Genomic DNA, 20,056 nt, shown 5'->3' on the forward strand with positions numbered 1-20,056 from the left:
GCTCTGCTTGCTTTATTTCTGTTATTTCCATTTGGGTTTTTGAACCAGAGATTATGTAATTCTGATTTAGAAAACCCATTAAACATGCTTAATTTTTTTTTTTTTTTTTTACAGTGATGTTTTATTCATTTTTCTTTAAAAAAAAAAAAAAAAAAAGAAAGAAAAGAAAAAGAAAAAAAAAAGGAGTTAAGGATTCTGGGTTCAGACCCCATTTTTTTTTTAATCCTCTGCTGTAAATAAACCTCATAAGGCTCTGTAAGAGATATAATGTTCCTACCGCCCTCTTGTGGTAAATAGCTGTACTACACCAAGACTGCCAAATTTTCTTCTATAATCTTAGTTTCTGTTGCTTAATGTCTAATGGTTTCTGTGGCTTAGATGTAAATCATGTTTTATATGTATAGGAATAGAGGCAGTATTAATCAGCCTCCATCTTATCTGAGATCCAACTGTTTCATAGGTTCCTATCAGAGTTCCTGACTCTCAGACTGCCAGGTTCCTGGAAAAGTAGAAGGTGATGGAAGTCTTTTTGTTATCAGGCTCAGTAGCACTGCATTTATTTTGAAGAACAGGCTTCAGACCTTTCATTTTTATTAAAATGTTCCGACCAAGTGTTATTTTTGTAAGTCTGTGGTTATGCTGCTGAAAGACACACATACCTTTCTACTTTATATTACCGGTACTAAAATTGGCAAAAAAAAAAAAAAAAAGAAGTAGAAAAGAAAAGAAAAGAAAAGATACATTGTCATTGTATTTATTATGTATGAAAATACAGAATAAATGGAAACTAAATAAGTTGGCCTATTTAAATGGTATTTCCCAATCCTGTTAGGCACAGAGACAACCAAAGTCTACACAGTCAGACTTTGGTCTCACTTTGTTCTAAATTGATGAGGTATTAGCTCTGTGGTAGAGGCTGTGCTTTAAGGACTCCATATTAATACTATATCCAAAATTTTAATTCTCATTCGCTATGAGTGAGACATTTTGCATATGAGGCCCATTTTATAAAACCAACATAAGAAATCAAGTCTAGACTTTTCTGGATATCCTGACCTAATTAAGCCTAAGAAATTATTACTGTTTGATGTGTTTTTAAAGACTGTTTTTGTTCTAAATTTGGCAGTAAAGCATTCAATAGATTATTGCTGTGTTGAGGGGAATAGAAAAATGCAGATATTTAAACAATTTTCAACAGTTATCTGCGTGAGAATTACTGTTTGCAGTTAGATTTCTGCGAAAATGTCAGAATTCTGAGAAAATTCTTGATTTCTGAGAAAAAAGTCAGAATTCTAAGATTAAAGTAAGATTTCTGAGATTAAGCTAAAATTTCTGAGATTGAAATAAGAATTTTGAGACTAAAGTAATATTTCTGCCATTAAAGTCAGAATTCTGAGATCAAGGCCAGAATTCTGAGATTTAGGTAAAATCTCTGAGATTAAAATAATATTTCTAAGAAAAATGTCAGAATTCTGAGATTAAAGTAATATCTTTGACATTAAAGTCAGAATTCTGAGATTAAGGTCAGAATTCTGAGATTAAAGTAAGATCTCTGAGATTAAAATAATATTTCTAAGAAAAATGGCAGAATTCTGAGATTAAAGTAATATTTTTGGCATTAAAGTCAGAATTCTGAGATTAAGGTAAAATTTCTGAGATTGAAATAAGAATTTTGAAATTAAAGTAATATTTCTGACATTAAAGTCAGAATTCGGAGATTAAGGTCAGAATTCTGAGATTTAGGTAAAATTTCTGAGATTGAAATAAGAATTTTGAAATTAAAGTAATATTTCTGACATTAAAGTCAGAATTCGGAGATTAAGGTCAGAATTCTGAGATTTAGGTAAAATCTCTGAGATCAAAATAATATTTCTAAGAAAAATGTCAGAATTCTAAGATTAAAGTAATATTTTTGACATTAAAATCAGAATTCTGAGATTAAGGTCAGAATTCTGAGATGAAAGTAAGATCTCTGAGATTAAAATAATATTCTTAGAAAAATGTCAGAATTCTGAGATTAAACTCAGAATCAGTTAACTTTTTTTTTCTTTTTTCAAGTGGCCCTAATCTTCTTCTGCATGTTCCAGACAGGGTGACAAATAAAACTATCCCTTGATCCACACAGATAATCTGCTAGTGATTTTCTGCTAGAGGTTTTCTTCTGTCTGCAGGGGAAGATGCTGAACATCTAAGGAAAGACTATTTATCACATCAGAAGTGTGTATTTGGCATTAAAAGGATAAACACACATCCTCATACCCTCCCAGCCACAGAAGAATGAACTACATCAAGGAGAGATTCTACTGTGTTGACTGGAACATTATTTAGGCTACAGATTACAGGAGAAACTGAGGAAAAACTGGACTATTCCTAATCCAGGATTCCCTAAAGCTATTCACACATTAAGACAAACCTCCTCCTCTGGAGCACATGAAGGAGATTTAGTTAACAGAGAATCTCAAAGCTCAGGTCAGAGCGAGTAGTGGTTAGGCCTGTCAAATGCATGATTTATTATGTGAATTTCATTATCTGAACACATTTTATTGCTTCCAAACCCATTCAACCCCATCCCTTCTAAAACAGGACCCCCAAAGTAAGGGACATTTTCCCCTGGCCTGAATCTTGGAAACAATTGAATGTAGGACCAAAAAAAGTTATAAATCATATCTGCTGTTTGATTCAAGTTTTTAATGCTAGATAACTTTTATGAATTAAACCCAAATCGACAGCGTTGAAGGCAAAGACTTAAACCAGTACGGCACAGAAACACTGAATGCTGGAACATACAAGCAATATAAACCTATAAATATACAATATACAATTTCCCGAAGGGAGTAATCCCAAGGGATTAATAAAGTCAAGTGTAAGTCTAAGTCTAAATGAACTGCACGTTACTATAATAGCTTTCATTGGTTATTTTTAGATAAAAAGTTTTCCATTTGAGAAAAATTACAATTTACTCCTTAAATTATGGGAGTGAAAAGTCGTGATCATCTGTCTGAACTGTCAGTTAACTGGGTTCACTATAAAGTCTACTATACATTCCCTGCTCTTTATAGTGATTGAGGCATTTAGGGGTTAGGGCGGACGTTAAGGGTCTGCCTTGTCAAGTCTGACTCTATCTCTTACTCTGTAAGATATAAATTCAGGTTTAGTGAAATGGGGTCCTGCTATTCTATGCACGGTTTTCCAATTTAATGGTAAACAGTCCTGTTTGGCACAGATATACTCAGACTGTCTGAATGTCTGCCCTAACCTCTAAATCCCTCAATCATATTTGTTATTAGTCGCTGTGACAACAAATTCCATGATGCTTTTGCAAAGCATTCTGGGATATACCTGCTCATCTAGTGACCATGACTGATCAATAAAGGTGCATTGTTGGAAATTTCTAGTCAGTTAGTTTTTAATCCACTAGGCATTCTGACACTCATTTAAAATGGTGTAACCACCATATAGTGCCAGATATAGTGATTAGAGCGGACGTTCGGACACAGTGGAAAACACACTTTGTACTGTTTTTCTGTTTAATTATCATAGTTCTGCATTTTGAAATGTACTTTAGACTTTTTAACAGGGGGAGGCTTGGGCTGGGGCTGCCAGGGAAAGCACAGGCCATCCTGAGAGCGACCCAAGGATTCAGGAAGAACTCTGATCTCATTTTGATAGAGGGAGGGGCGTAAATTAGCTAAACTGTGCTTTAAGAAGGTTTTCCTCTCTAACCCTAACCCTCCAATATATATTTTGTTCATGTATAAGTAAAAAATGATTAAATATATGAAAAATATGGCGAGGCGAGTTGCCCTAGGCAGGGGCGGGTCTAGATGGGGGGCCAGGGGTGGCCATGGCCACCCTTACCCAATCACCCGTACCGTTTTTTCCCTCTAATACAGACAGTGGCAGCAGTAATACTCTCACGTGGAATGTTTTAACTTATTTAACATTTTAGTTTTCTATATGTAAACAATTACCTGACAACAAAAACACTGTGGTTAATTATGCACATCAATATACTAACATTAAAGATGATAAATACAGAATTCATGCTCTTTTCAGAGCTAGAGTTTGTCTTATATGAGATAAAGAGAAAATTATGTCTCTGCAAGTTATCTAGGAATCTTCATTGAAATCAGAGATAAATAACTACTTTAATAATAAGTAATCAATTTAATGCAGATATTAGTGCATGTAAATATTAATTTTATGCAAGATGATTATTAATAAAAGTAGGTAAGTAATGATAATTAATAAGATGTTCGCCCCAGAACTCCAAACTGAAAGAATTTTGTCCACTACACCTTTAATTTAGACAGCGTGGATGTTTAAATATATGCATCTATTTGTTAGCAAAGGCTTTAGGAAAGTATAATTTGTCTTTATTTAGAAAATATGGATGTTGTGATTCTTCATTATTCTTTTTGAACAGTGTAGATTGACCCTGAGGCTCTGGCACCATATCCGCTTTCGGCCACCCCTCAGTATACATTGTTTATTGCCTGGCCACCCTTATTAACATTTACTGGCTACACCTCTGGCTCTGGGGCCCTAAGCAGTCGCTAAGTTTGTTTATGCCTTGCTCTTTACATGCATTTTAAGGTGTGGCTGCTTCACTTTCATTAGATGTTGTAGTCAAGACCACATCAACCAAGACCAAGAAAAGGCCAAGACCTTTAGAGGGCCTTGATACTACTTGGTCTCGGTTGGTGTAGTCTTGACTGAAACACTACTTATCAAGTCACTTTGAATAATTCTTGAAAAAAAAAATAATAATAATCTTTGACTAAGATTAAATTAAATCTAAGTTGCTTAATTTGAATCCGTGTTAAATAGTTGTTAAAGAGCAAACTTGAAAAACTGCATCTTAACTTCATTTAGAAAGAGTTTAGAAGTCGGATGTCACATGGTCCCAGTTATGACGTCACTGCACCGCCTTCACATCAAAGCTTCACATTCTTGTGCATGTGTGCTCAACGCACGCAGGTCGAGACTTGATCATATCCCGTGTAGCTTTTCATATTCTCGCGGGACCTTTCCATCCATCCTAGTTTTTTTTGTGTGTGTGTGCAATAAAAAGTCAAGTGATTTCCTCTTAATGATCAGGTTTAGTTTTGCTTTAATGAATAAAATGAGTGTGAAATCTCCCCATAGTAAAGCTCCGCTGAGGTCTTCCATCACATCATGCAGTATTTAGCCAATGGGAGGGACTAAAGGCGGGCTTCATCATCTGCAGGCGAACATTCTTCTGTCTACATTTAAATTATGGTCTGAACGAGCAGATTTTAAACCCCTGCTGTGGATCTTGGAGCCGCGGCTGTCATTAAACACCAGTAAGTAGATTTTTAGGCCCGTTTCGCTGGGTTGTCGCGGTGACTTGACAGCAGATTTTACACTCAGAGATACGAAAATATAGCCGTCATCCAGATTCACTGCTTATCCTGTAAAAAAAAAAAAAGCCGAGAATCAATACCGCCGCGTGACATTTCTGCTCTTCGGTGTGGCGTTGATGTCGGAGGGAAGGGAACCCGGGGAGGACTGGGTGGAGACGGGGGAGAGAAACTTCACTTCTAGAAAAGTCCAACATTGTAGAAAAATAAGTCCCTCCCAGCCGCTGTTATTCGCTGTGTATTTTATGGTTAAATGAGCTTTAAGAAAAACATGGAGAACTCCATCCAAACTCCGATCAGCTCTGTTACAAAAGCTTTTACCGAACTGATGTTTTATTTTAAAGCATTTAAAGTTACACAGTTTAACTTGGAGAAAGGTGGATTTATTCCTGCTGACTCCAGTTAGGAGCTGACTTTGCCCCGTTTTTATTACTTTTTTTATGTTACTCTCGTAGGATTTAACGGGAAACACTTATTTACTGTCACCACTAGGTGGCGTTTTTCCCCTCCTTTTATTGATAAATGAATGAAAATCTTCCAGTATAGCAGATTATAATATGCATTTTTTTTTCTTGATTGTCCAAAATTCTTTAAAAACATAAAATTAAAAAAATATATATTTTTAAGACGTAATTTTTATATCAGGACAAAGTACTTAAAATCCCATATCTATTAAAAAGTTGATCACTACATAAAAACATGTTCATCTGTGACAACCTACACCATTATTATATTATATTATATTATATTATGTTATATTATATTAATGAGGGAAGAAAAAAAAGTTAAAATTTAAATGTTTAAATATTTTAATTTACCGATGCAACATATTTATAGAATTAAAATCATTAAAATTGCAGGATAAATACATTAAAATGTAATTTAAAAAACACCAGTCGTATTTAAATTTACATTTATAGACTAAATGGCTTTTAAAAAAAAAGGATGGATAAATGAACATTCTCATGATAAATGCACTGGTTTGTTCTAATCTTGTAGCATAAGAGGTTCTAACTGAAATCACCTGATTTATTTCCGTTAATCCATTAAAAATGCTTTTTCATGTGACGACACATCAAATGGATTGGGTTGCTAAAAGCTAAGCTGAATGCTACATTTTATTATTTTCAATGAATAAGTAAATTCTATCTGTAAAATCACAAAACTAATATTTTAACCAAAGAGCTTTAATTTTTGTTGGGGTTTTTATAACGTGTCTGCTGAAAAATTATTTTACAGTGCAGTGGGCTATTCAGAAAGGATGAACGTGACAACCAACACTGATCTCAATAGAATTAACCATTTAGCAAAGAGTCTGAATTCTTAAGGTCTATAGTCCCTTGTCAGTGTCACCCTGTGACCACACCCAGGTGTGATGGATCCTGCAGAACAGGCTAACCTCTGCTTAGGTCATTGGTAGGAAATGGATTCTTAGCAAATTTGGGGATTTTTATTTGAAGAAAATGTTATGCATGTTTTTTTTTTTATTTGTTAAAAACTGTTTCAGAAAACATTTAGAACAATCAGGTCTGCTACAGTTGGATTCATGGGAAAAGTTTCTGAGGTTTATCTTGTATTATTCCCCTGGGGCTTGTCTCAATATGTCAAAGGTGCCTATAAGTGTTTAGCTAACATGTAACCTGAGAAAGCAAAGAAAAAAACTAAACAGGAAAATCATGTTGGGTCTACAGGTGATTTCTTTCCCAGGGAAATGATCTTTCTGCGAGGATAAAAGGTTTTACTTTCGCTCTTCAGAGCTGAACCGGCGCATGCTGCTTTAGTCACGTCTAGAGGAGAGTTTAAGCAAGGTTGTCTTCTAAATCTGCAGACTAGGTTTACCAGAAATGTCGAGGTTTAGTTTCAACACTTTTGTCCAAAGTAAGGGCTTCCCCCCCCCCACCAGAACAGTGGAGGCAAAATGCAGAAATACAGTCACATGTTAAACTGTCACACATCCCAGGAAACCTTCCCATTTTTATCACAGCTCAAACTTTTAAATATTGGATTGAGATATGATATACAAACTGTTCAAAAACGTAAAGTAAAAAAAAAATTCACAATTACAAATTTAAAAAGTGCAGCAGGCACCTATATTCACTCCCTTTTACTCTAGTATCCTTAAGGAAAAGTCACTCCAACTGTGTGTCATTTAAAGTTGAATTTTGCAAGTTTAAAAGATAAATATTATTTTATTCATTCCTATTCATGGCTTTACAGTTGGCTTAATTAGTTTTCCCTGTTTATTCTCTGTAAGCTCTATTGATTTGCTGAGCAAATTACCTAAATATTGGTGCCTTCAGTAACAGAAGTTTAGGCTCTAAAATCTGATTCTCAAATCCAAATATATCAGTAGTTTAAATATTATACAATCCTTTCAGACCTTTTGGTGGGAACTGCTTATTCTTCTGCATGGTGAGTTCCTACTGTCAGACATAAATGCAATTGGCAGATAATGAAAAGTCTGTAAGGAGTTATTTTAGCTCCACAAATAGCCGATACATGACCTGTGATGTTTATTGGAAAACGCAAAGCATACTGGGATATATATGCCTCTTTTGAGGCCTTTCTTTTCTTCTCATACACTTTTTGTTGACTCTTTCAAAGAACCATTGCCTGACACCGTAGCTCACCACAGATATATGCCTGAAAGTGAGCATGCACACAAAAAGATAGTTAACTGAGGATGAGCTCGTAGAACGGCCTTAGGTAAACATATCACCAGAATGACACAATTAGGAGGACCACTTATATAGATGATCCACCCGGAAATAAAACATCATCCTCTATACCTTTAAATGTAAAAACAATGTATTGACAAAACTCCATTTCATTGTCTTACTTTTATATAACTCCTTAACCTCTTTCCAATAGGTGTCAGCGCACTGCACCTGAGCCTATTAATCAGCCGCAGCAGAGCAACAACAGGATCTCATATTTTCCAGCCATATTATTGTAAATTGCAATATATTGTCTTTAATGTATTGAGATAAATCATCTTTTTAAACATGTATCATGATGAGTGTCGTATCATTTCACACACTTAGATATTGGTAGTAGATGGGTGCATCCCTATAAATGTCTAAACAAAACCTCCATTTTGTTTTTTCACAAAAATGTACATACATGTAGATCGCATTTAAGCAGAGTCCCATCTGTGAAATTGTTGGGCCAGATCTACTGTAGAGCAGGAGGGTATGAAGTCATCTCTCACAAGTGGAAGGGCTTTTTAAGAAACAAACAAAATACATAAATCAGATTTTTTTTTCCCCTGTTGTGGCTCAGATTTCTAAAAGGTTTAGTGCCTTTGTGGCTGCAATTCATTTCCTGTCTATTAAGCAGCCTCCCATTTGTGTGTGTGTGTTTTTTTTTTTTTTTTTATTGTAATGTTTGAACTTGTTTAAGATGGAAAAGCTGTGACATAATCACACATTTCCTGGATAAGGGCTTGGATAAATAGATGTAGTTCTGCTAGATTTCAACCACGGTTCTCGGCATCTCTTTTACCGTCTAACACACACACACCCTCCTTTCCTGTTGCCCCGTTTCCCAGGAAACAGCCATTCAAAGACATCTACCCACACACACTGCTAACGGCCTGATACACACCCTTATTCTCTCACGGCGTTCTACATGTCTCATATGTCGTATTGTTGATCTGAAGGTGGTTCCTGCTGTTTAAGATCTTCAGTTTTTCTGTTGTTTTTTTGTAGGGGGGTGGGTCTAAATATGGCATTGGCTGCTTTTGGTTGTCAGGAGGCAGATTGTTTTGGTTTTAATGGTTTCTCTTCTTTTTCCTCTGTGATTAGACTCACATTGGGACCCTGTGTCACTGTCAGATGATTTATCTAATTATAATTTATCTAATTGTTCAGACACTGAAACTGCGTCACTGGGCTTCGTTACAGCTAGTCTGGTGACGCTAAGTCTTAACACTGTTATTACGTCTTTTTGAAGGGGTCTCATTGTTCCCTGAGGCAGAGCTAAGGGATGAATTGGAGTAACTAGATGCTGATGTGATCCAGGCATCTCAAATGGCCTGATATTTATTACATTTTCATCTTTTTTAAATTTTGTTTCACTGTAGCAAAATACAGCTCATTGTTACCATCTATACATACAGCAGCGAAATAGTCGGCTAACCCTAAAATGTAATTGTGCTTCATGCTCATCCCATTAAAGGTACATTGTCATGTTATGAAATTTTTAATTATACACCAGTAGCTCACTCTGGTTGTATAAAAAGTTTTTTTTTGTTTCTTTTTAGAAAGATTAGGCCAGCAGCATCCTGCTGCTGTGTTTATTTACAATAGGAAAGGAGGTACAATACCACACACGTGTGCAGGGATTTACAAGGAAGTAGCCCGCTGCAGCTAAGCTAGTTAGCACCTCCCATCCCAGTGTGGACATACTAAAGACTAGTCCAAGATGCAGTGTGTATCATGGTTTTGTTCAAGTTTTATCTCAGTTTTCTTTGGTCTTATTTCCATTCTTGTGTTCTAGGTATTTTTGATTGTATTTGAGTTCTTAGATATTTCTTGTTTGCCCTCTTGTGTCAGTCTCCTTTTCCCTAGCTCCCTTCTTGCCTCCTCTGTTCACACCTGCTCACAATCTGCTAATTAGCCTGGTCTTTTTTTCTCTCCCTCTTTTATTCTCCTCCTGTTCAGTCACTCTTTGCTGGTTTGTCGTCATTACTTTTTCCCCTTCTTGTTGTGACTTTTCTTGGTTTTCAGCATTTTGGGATTTTTGTGGATTTATGTTTTTGGATTTTTGCTTCTGTTTACCCTTTTATATTATTAAACATTCAAGTAATCACCTTAACCCAATCAATCCTCCACCCCTATTGTGACAGTGTGGGGGAAAAACAAGCAAAGCATATTTGTTTCAAGAAGGATAAGACTGGAACAATGCTGGGAATGCAGTCTGATGTTTGGTTTTTAGTCCCGATGCTACTTGTTGATTTAAGATACTGATATTTCAGCTTTGAGAATTGGTCGATATCGATATTGACCTGATACAGCATGAATCATACCGGCATTAAATACTGATTTTATACTGTAGGATGTTATTAAAGGCTTGATCAGGTAATATTACTTAAACAAGTAACAAAAGACAACAACACAAGGAATGAAACCCACTGATCCTTGTAAGATTAAACAATGAGTAATGAAGTGTTTCCATCAGCATGAAAATAATGCAGATTTTAGATGCCCACAGATTAAATCCGATATTATTTTTTACCGAAGTTAGTTTTTATCCGAAAGATCTCCGATAATATTGGATGCAGACAACCTTAGTTCAAATGTAGCTGCTAAGTTGGTGGATGTTTGAGTAAACATCCTTACTGATGCTAGTGATAGAAATGCTATTATTAGTCTGTTTCATCTTTGAAAGTCCATCTTTGTTCTCTCTCAGCCCCAAACAAATCCCATCATGCTTTTTGTAAGGAGAGCTCTTGCAAAGCATTTTGGGATGCATCTGCTCATCTAGTGACCATGGATGATCACTACCTTTCAAGGTGCATTGTGGGAAATTTTAAGTCCTCTACTTTGACTAGACGTTCAAACACTCATATAAAATGATGCATTTCAACAGTCCAGGTCTAAGGAACCTGATTTTATCAGGATCAGATAGTTTTTGGTCTATGTCTCTTTAAAGAACATCTAGGGAGGGGGAAAAAAACTCTTGCCAAGAGTAACAGATGTTTACTGTTAGCACCTCATCTGTCTCTCTTTAAAGGCTATGTGATGCATGTTATCTGGTAGGTTGTAATATTCTTCTTCATGTAAACATGCAACAACATTTAATTTAAGTCATTTTCTTCATTTTGGTTTAATTGCATAAAAATTGTCTGCCATCAAGCTGCATTAATTTGATCCTGCTTCATGGCCACTTGTGAGTTTGTAACTGACTTTCAGAGCTGCTAAAAAAGTTCTAAAAACTGGCTGTAGTTGAGGTTCTGTTTTGAAAAATTTCTTTATTCGCAGTGAGCTTTTACATTTGCATATGATCCTCACCCATAAATTAGCGCAGTTTGGTCATAAGTAGGGCTAGGTAAAAAAATCGATTTAATCGATTTTGGATCGATTCCTTTTAAATTTTTGCAAAATCGATGTCTAGGGAATGAGATCGATTAGTTTTATAGTGATGCGCGTGACGTTCAGATTCAAATGAGCAGGAAAGATGCATTAAAGATGACTTCAAGCCAGACAGCTGCAAATATAGCCAATAGGTTGACTGAAGACATTAAAATATGGGGGCTGACCAGAAAACACACTGTAGTTGTTACAGACAACGCTGCAAAATATGGTTTGTGCAGTGAAGGTAATGCAGCTCATGCATGTCTGCTGTGACACATCTGCATGCTCGAGTGAGGCTTCACTTTTTCACTTTTCACAAACAAGTTTGCACTTTTGAGACAGTTTTGTTCACATCTCAAGTTTAAACTGATTTAAAAGTTTTCACTTTATTTAATATGACAGGGAAAAAGAAGTATTTTGAAACACAGTTGAACAGATCGAATCCAAATTAATCAATTTAAAACTGTATGAATCAAAATCGAATCGATTCAGGACTTTGGCGAAAATACCCAGCCCTGGTCATAAGATTGTGATCTGTATACTCATGAAGAAATAACTGCAAATAAACGATGAGACCGGTGTTTTCCTTTTTCGTTTACGTCTGTTAATCTTTGTTATGGAGTATTAACACAAGACTTTTATGACAGACTTTCTGTTCACTCTCTCATCTGCACCTCTCTTTCCCGCATTTTCATGTCTGCTTGCAAACATTTTCCCTTAAAAGACACAATAAAGGTGATCAGCAACCCTACGGTTGTCTGGGTTTTTGTCTGGGTTCATGTCCATGTCCCTCCCCCAAAGCTTTTAATCTTCTACATTATGTCACATAGTCAAACAATACTTAACAGCAGGAAATAAATGACACATCTTGCTAATGCACTTTTTCCATAAAAACGTTATTAAACAAGGAATCAGTTGGTATTAAGTAGCTGCTCCTATGTTTCCAGCTAACATTAGACCAACCCGTCACCTTTCTGTCCTGATCCTTTATTCTCTTCTTGTTTCTCTCCATCCTCACAACTAAATGGCATAGCTTTATGTCAAACCACAAATTAGGAAAATGAATGTTAATTTTACCTGATATCTTTGTTGGATATCATTTATTGAAATAGATTGAATCAGATCGAAGACATTTAAATCCTGTTATTCCAAAGTTTTTTTTTTTATTCCTATAGTTAAATAAATGATTCTAGTTAAATGAACAATTACTGTCTAAAATAAAATGGCCAAAAAAGATCCAAAAGGAGGCAACAGGTGTTTTTCTTTTGAAACTGTAACTCAGAAGCAAATTTGAAGCATTTAGATTTCCTTATTCCTAAAATGTTTATCCTGATCCCTCTTTGATTTTCTCTATTGTGCACATTAGAGTGGTCTTTGTAGCTCTTTAGCTAACAGTAGGGCTGAGCGATATGGCTTAAAAGCTAAAAAAATAAAAACCTGTTATTTATTTTTGTTTCCTGTATAGTTGCCACCAAATCCGATTGATCAGTTTTTTTTCTTCTCTCTCTCATTTAACTTTCAATCATCCATTTCTAATGGTTGTTTACTGAAAAGTCTCTGAACTGTAGCGACAAACTTGCTAAGTTAGCAGCGCTGGTCTGTTTTCATAAGCTACTCAGCTTCCCAGAAAGACAGACGGGAGCTGACCATGTTGGTTTCTGTAAAATAATCATTTTTCACATTTGATATTTTAATTTAAAACTCTGATTATGATTAGAATAATTGAGCAAACATTTATTAGGCTATACATTATTTTAACATTTATTCTGAAGGTGTGCTTTAATTTTTTTTTACCTCATTATACAATCATAATCTGATCATTATTATTAATAATAATGGTATTAGAAGTAGAAAGATTGTTGACCAGGAAAATGGTGAAGCTTTTTCTTTCATCTTATTAATGTAGGTCAACTTTTGCATTAAACAGCTTGTGTTTCAACCACAGTTTCTAGTACATCAATATATTATTTATTTTGGAAATAAATTTCTGCACCCTGTTTCAGACAACTGACAGGCAGTGTTTAGCAACAGGTTGGGGTAGCACTGCTGTTACTCTACTAGAGGTTACCTTCTGCACGTCTTCACCACGGTTGTTTTTAATCTGGGGAAAAAAACTCAAAACTGATATAATTTTAGACCCGTGCAGCTAAAACAGGAATCTGCTGAATTTAATCTCAAACCCTCCCAGATCCATTGAAAGAATCTGATCTTGTTCTTTTCCTTGTTTTTGGTCTGACTGTATTTTTGTTCATACAGTAGGCGAGCTGGGACCTTCAACACCCGCGCTATGGCCGAGCCGGAGGAAGTGATCGAGCCAGAGGCCGTGCGCTCAGCTGTACCGGCACTCAACAAGAGGCGCTTCTCGCATGACCGCCACGATCTTGGTCGAGACGAGTTAGACAGCCTCATGAAGAGCAGCGGTAAGGAGGAAGACCTGGCTGCTGAGGAAGGCTTCATGCCAGGCATGGACCCTTTCACCAACCTTTGTTTTCTGTTGTCCATCCTCCAGAGGGACGTTCTTTCATAGTCATCCACCGTCTGTCTGAAATCAAAGATGCTGGTGTGCCTTACTTGATGCCTGATACTCCTATTACATGTAAGGTGGACAACACAGAGAAATACACCACCCGCTCAAAGGTACACCTGTTAATATTCCTTAAGTCAAATCTTATTGAGAGAAATTTGTTCCATTATTGTTGCAAGCAAAGTACGGGTTTTTTCAATGGAAATTTGAAAAAAAAAATCCAGAAATAAAACTTTTAAAAACTTTATAATCTTTTTCTGTCTTTTTTTTATGTCACATTGTTTTCCATTTTTTTTATTTATATATTTGTTGTTTTACTTTTATTTTTTTTCGGATTGAGTTTTACAAATCGCATTATTTGTAAATTGATTGATTGACTTTACACATTCTCTTCACTTTTGAGGCTTTCTTATAGAGTGAGGAGCAAAGACGAATTTATATTGGTCTGCTGGACAATAGCAACACTTTTATTGGTCATGGGTGTTTGCATTTTGTCTAAAGTACAGAGAACGTGAATCTAAAATGCAACAAGAAAAGAATGCAATACGCAAAACTTTATCAGAAAAAGATACATTTTAGAAAAGGAATAAAAAAGATGATTTAAAAAATATAAGAAAACAGAAAAGTTACTCTAAAATCCTTGCTTTTGATTTTTGAAGTTTTTTTGTTTTATTACTCATTTATTTCCATATATATATATATAGCCTTTTTTTCTTAATTTTCTATTTACACCACAACTTGGCTTTGAACAATAATGGAACAAAACTCCCCCCATAAAATCTGAAAAGCAATTTTTTGTTAGTTTTGTTGACTTAAAATTTTGTGAAAAGAAGCTTTTGCTTTTAAAATTGTTTCAATATGTATATATATATATATATATATATATATATATATATATATATATATATATATATATTGATTACCACCAAAAGCAGGAAATGTATCCCACATTTGGCAAGGACTTGAAATGCCCGTCTGTAAAAACCAAGTAAACTGCATGTCTCAAAAATGGGGTCAAAGGGTTTCTTTATAAAACATTTATCATTAAATATGTAGATATTGCATTTTAAATTATAAATGTAATTTAAATTGATTCAAACACTGCAGTAAAAGTACCGTAATATTTTAGAATGCACTACTGAATACATAAATGTGCCATTTAACAGTTGAAAATACATTTAAAAACATGAATTAAATTTAATTTTGAAAATAAACATATTTGAAATAAATATGATCACTTTACTCAATATTTTCATGAAATAATTGTATGTATATTTAGGGGTTACCAGTCTGTGATTCTGTTATTTTTGGGGTCATGGGTTGAAAAGTTCAGGAACCACTGCTGTAGATGAACAACGAGATGTTTTTAGTTTCTCACATCAATTTCAAGAAATGTAAAACAAGACCTCAGCTTCAGGTTTGTAAAGGTTTGTTTAGTCGCATCTTTTTCATTTATTTTAAACAATCAATAAAAACAAACTATACAATATAAATCACAAAATTGAATCATTAATATTCCCACTTGATAATTAAAAATACTTAAATATCTATATTTGTATACAAATATAGAGTAAAATAAAGATGTGGATGAGAATGAGAGAGTAATGGATGGACGGTCGAAACGTCACAGAAAACAATCAACAGCTGCTTCTCTCTAATCGTTTTCTGTCCTTCCCGGCTTTAACCTTAGAATCACCTGGTTGTAATCTTACTTACGATACTTAGGTTTCCTTCATAGCCTTTTCATATTCCTAAAATTGTTTTGTTAATCTGATCATAAATTAATCAGTTTCAGTACAGCTTTGATATTTTAACACCTTGGCATCTCGTGACACAAGACACTACAACTAAAAATAAAGAAAATTTTCTTTAAATGGGTGTTTTTCCTTTCAATAAGTAGGAAGTTAAGATTTGCTGCCAGTGGAATAAGATTTTTGCAGTTAAGAATAAAAACTGCTTTGGTAGATAATCTCTCATGCCTGCTCAAATAAAGAGTAAATTCTTTAGGTGTAAGTGTCAAGGGGTATAATAAATGACTATAATTTTACTGTTAACTAAAATACATTTAACTCTGTTTTCTACATTTAGAATTAAATCACACCTGGGATAATGTTTTGAAACGTTTGTTTAAAATGCAGATCAAAAGGACTAAATCGATTTTAAGAATATATTTCTGTTAATATAAATGTTACTGATGTTAATGGACCTTACACGAAACACATTTGATATTCTTTTGTTTTTATGTCCTTTCTTTAGTCATTTGTAATATTTGCTATTTTTCCGACCCATTCTTCTAATTTGCATGATTTGAATAATGTGCCTGCAGGTGCGTGTAGGAACCCTGTACACCTTGCGGCTGACTCATGGACACTTCCACTGGGTGGTGAAGCGGAAGTACAAACACTTTCAAGAACTTCACAGAGACCTGTACAAACACAAGATGATGATTCACTACTTTCCTCTGAAAAGGTCTGCAGCTATGCCGATGTTCAATATTACAACCAGCCTTTCGGTTACGAGGATGCAGCGACTGAGAGGCTGTGCTGCTTTGATTGTGTCTGACCTCTCAGCACAGATTACTTTGAATATTCAAATTGCTTCTCTTTTTTTTACTTCAAAGGTTTGCAAAGGACAGGGAGCAGCTGAGGACCATGTCGGAGGAAATGCCCAGCCTGCAGGGGACATCGCGCACCAGAAGAACCTCAAGCAAAATGGTATCCAGAATCTTCCAAAAGATTTTCCATTTAACATCAGCTGCTGCTTCTAATACAAAAAAAAAACAATTACAACCACAAACTTCAGCCTTTTTTTTTTTCTAATATTTTGATAGACCAGGGTTCAGTGAGACATTTTTGCTGTGAAGACCTTAGCTTTAGTCTTATTATTTTCTAATTCAATAATCCATAGTTTTGACGTTTCGAGTATTGATGTACTACTTCTATAAAAAAAAAAAAAAAAAAGAATGAATCTTCAAATGAGGCGACATATAGCAAACCTCCATACTGATGGTGTTTACTTAGTTTTTTTTTACCTTTAAAATATTTTTTGCACCGGGCACGCTATAAACACTGTTGACCCTTGTCGCCATCTGCTGGCAATACTTAGCCGTGCATCCATCAGCTTATAGCCTTGTCTGCTTTAGCTCCCGCTTCACTAATCACCATAGTTCCTATCGTATTACAAGATTGTCTGTTACACTCTTGAGCAGACATAAAAAAGTGAGTCGCGATGCTGTATGAGATGTGGAAAGGTTTACGTTAGCATCGGAGCTGGTATCCCTGGGTCCAGGAGCTGTGGCTCAATGATCCCTTCCAGCGGTGCTTCAGTCTGTCCAGGACCCGGTGTCTCCGGGGTTCCTTCACTCTACACCAAAACCATCTCTAGTTCCTGACTGGATAACAAGTTCAGGTTTTTCAACTACTGCAAATTTTTTCTGTCCATGCGTCCATCGTGCCTATTCACCGTGTCACTTCATGCTATCCTTTAGATTGGCATCACTTGGCCTGTCACAGTAACATATTCTGCTAGCTGGTGAAAGAAATTTTTGCAATAAAGGGTAATGCTGTCTGTGAATTTTAATCCAAAGTGCTCTGACCATGCAGTGTTCACATTCGTCTTTGAAAGGAATTCCATCTGTTTCTCAGTTGGTGTTCCTCTGGCTATCTGATGTTCAGTCATGATGCTCTAATGCTACACTCTCTACTGTAAGAAAAGAATAAGGTTGGGCGGAGAACAATGCACTGGAGTGAAACCATTTGTCGTCCGGGCTCTTATGCCAAAAGAGAGGAGACGCAAAGGAATCCAACATGCACGCTACTTTATCTTTATCATGTGATTACATTTTTTCCAATGCAAACTAATCGCTCGAAATGTATCCTTCACATAACTGAGAGTTTAGTCGTTCCTTTACCTACAATAGCTCCGCTCTCTGCATTCAGCTTTGGTGTGAACGCACCTTTAAAGTTTGCTAACAAACAGAGCAAAAATAAAGTGTATAATAGTCACACTGAATTTTTATACTTGCACAAAAAAGACCACAACTAATTTAATCCTGAAATAAGGTACATACGCCAAGCTTCTGTCCTGATAATATTTAGATTTTTTTTTTAGCCTAAATAGAATTCCAGCACCGGATGCGATGAGCAGACATGAACAGAAAGGGCACCATCTGCTGGAAATACAGTAGAACTATCAGAAAGCTAGATGGAGACAATTAAGGCAGCTACTTCATGGAGCCTTACCGTGCTGCAAAGCCTTTCAATAAAATGACAGCCTAGTGTGGTTGAAGACCAACTGATGCTGGGGAAGATTCTCAGTCATCCAGGTCATAGTCATTCTGTAAAAGTAAAAAAAAAACTATCCACTGGTCCAAGGTCTTCAAACCCTGGAAACCAAGTCCTGGATTGCTTTTTAAACTTTTACAGAAAGACCAACTAATATTAATTGAATAAACGGATCTACATCAACTTTAAAGTTTGGTCAATCATCCCCACAATTTCCTAGAGCATGAAGAAAAAATAAAATTACTGTTCTTGAGAAAAAGGCACACGGGGGCAAAGCATCAAGGCACAAACCAATTCATCTATATGTGATGTCATTTCTAGTTAGACTGTAGAGACTAAGAATAACATTGTTTTCACTAGTATCAGTATTAATACGGATGTTTGCTCACACATCTATCAACTTAGCAGTGACATCTGAACACCTCGCAAATGTAATTTTGTGTTTAACACTGCCTCTGGGACTTCATTTTTACAACTTTGCTGGAAGGTGCTAACAAGCTTAGCCACTGTAAGCTACTTCCTTCTTTACTGCGTTTACATGTGCAGTATTGTACCTCTGTTGTTAAAGTAAAAATACACAAAGGGCTTTATTTTATAAGAAATTGGGAAGGGGAAAACACAAAATAACAAACAATATGCCACCAGGATGCGGTAATCTATCAGAAGAACCTTTGAATGCAACCAAGTGAGCTACTGCCGTACCTGCGCCCATTAAAGATATTCAGCAGAAAGAAAAATATCAAGGCTTGTAGATCACCCCTTAAGTAGCATTAAGCTGAAGGAAAAGAAAAAGTGATCTGGTTTATAAATAATATCAGCAGAATGTTTGCATTCCTTTGTATTCAGCCCCGTTTTCATTACTAAAGAACCACCTCAGGCTTTAGAATAGAAAAGTTTTATCGTCTACCATATACAATGATGGCATAAATTTTCCTTTGGCTTGCTCACAGACAATAATGTATAAAATACATTAACATACAATTATAAAAGTTAATTGCAGACACAGCATCAGCAGCAGATTCACTTCATGAAGGGAAAGGAAGCAGAACAGACTGTGACATTTACAATTTGATCAGCTCCTTGAGGGTACAAAAGAAATTCTGTTCACATTTTTCTTTGCATAAGGAAGTCTGTATCTCTGCCATGATGGAAGCAGCTCAATGTGATGGGAGACTGGATAGCCATCGTCATCTGTGATGTTATGACAGCCCTGATACTCTACTTTACTGTAATGCTAAAGACAAATTGATTTGTTGTAATCGTTCTGCCCTGTTTAACACCTCTGCCAAGTTTAGCTTTGTTTTTGGCAGTTAAATGACCAAACCATAGTAGACCCAATACTGCCTGCACATCTTGTGAAGGCTGTTTTCTTTTTTTCCGGATAGCATAAGCTTCCCTTCACCATTATGGTAACACCACCGTGTTTTGTTTTCTCAGGGCGTTGTTCCATGTTAGAGCCTCAGACATACCATTTAACATGTAAACCAAAGCGTTGATCTCATTTAACCAGAGGGTCAACGGCTGTGCACTCATGTGTCAAATAACCTTATAGGGTTTTCATCTCTCCTTCCACTCTTTGACAGCAGAGCTCCATGATTAATTAACCTAGTCATTTTTGCGACTTCAGTGTGTGCAGTGTTGCAATTAAAAGGGAGAACTTGGATGCAAATATTTAGAAGGATAATATATTTAAAGGTTCATGTTCATGCATAACCCTTTAAGCATGTAATGAACATACCTAATATTTCATTAATATATATGTTTGCCCTTAAAGGGATAGTTCGGTAT

The 20,056-nt window shown here is 35.7% G+C and overlaps 1 protein-coding gene across 2 annotated transcripts in view; it reads left to right on the plus strand.

Moving 5' to 3' along the window:
- The first annotated feature begins 5,108 nt into the window (after positions 1-5,108).
- The window catches only part of pld2 (phospholipase D2), a 40,864-nt gene continuing 25,916 nt past the window's right edge, over positions 5,109-20,056 (plus strand). The window contains exons 1-5 of one of the 2 annotated variants that reach the window (XM_038294520.1): positions 5,109-5,327; positions 13,721-13,881; positions 13,971-14,098; positions 16,312-16,454; positions 16,606-16,699. In XM_038294520.1, the coding sequence (XP_038150448.1) occupies positions 13,749-13,881; positions 13,971-14,098; positions 16,312-16,454; positions 16,606-16,699 (498 nt within the window). In that variant the 5' untranslated portion in view covers positions 5,109-5,327; positions 13,721-13,748. Of the gene's footprint in view, positions 5,328-13,717; positions 13,882-13,970; positions 14,099-16,311; positions 16,455-16,605; positions 16,700-20,056 lie in introns of both variants that reach the window. The other variant, XM_038294519.1, reaches the window with a different exon arrangement.

The sequence above is a fragment of the Cyprinodon tularosa genome, unplaced genomic scaffold (genome assembly GCF_016077235.1).
Source record: "Cyprinodon tularosa strain WSP-4 unplaced genomic scaffold, ASM1607723v1 ctg341, whole genome shotgun sequence".
In the NCBI taxonomy this organism is placed as follows: Eukaryota; Metazoa; Chordata; class Actinopteri; order Cyprinodontiformes; family Cyprinodontidae; genus Cyprinodon; species Cyprinodon tularosa.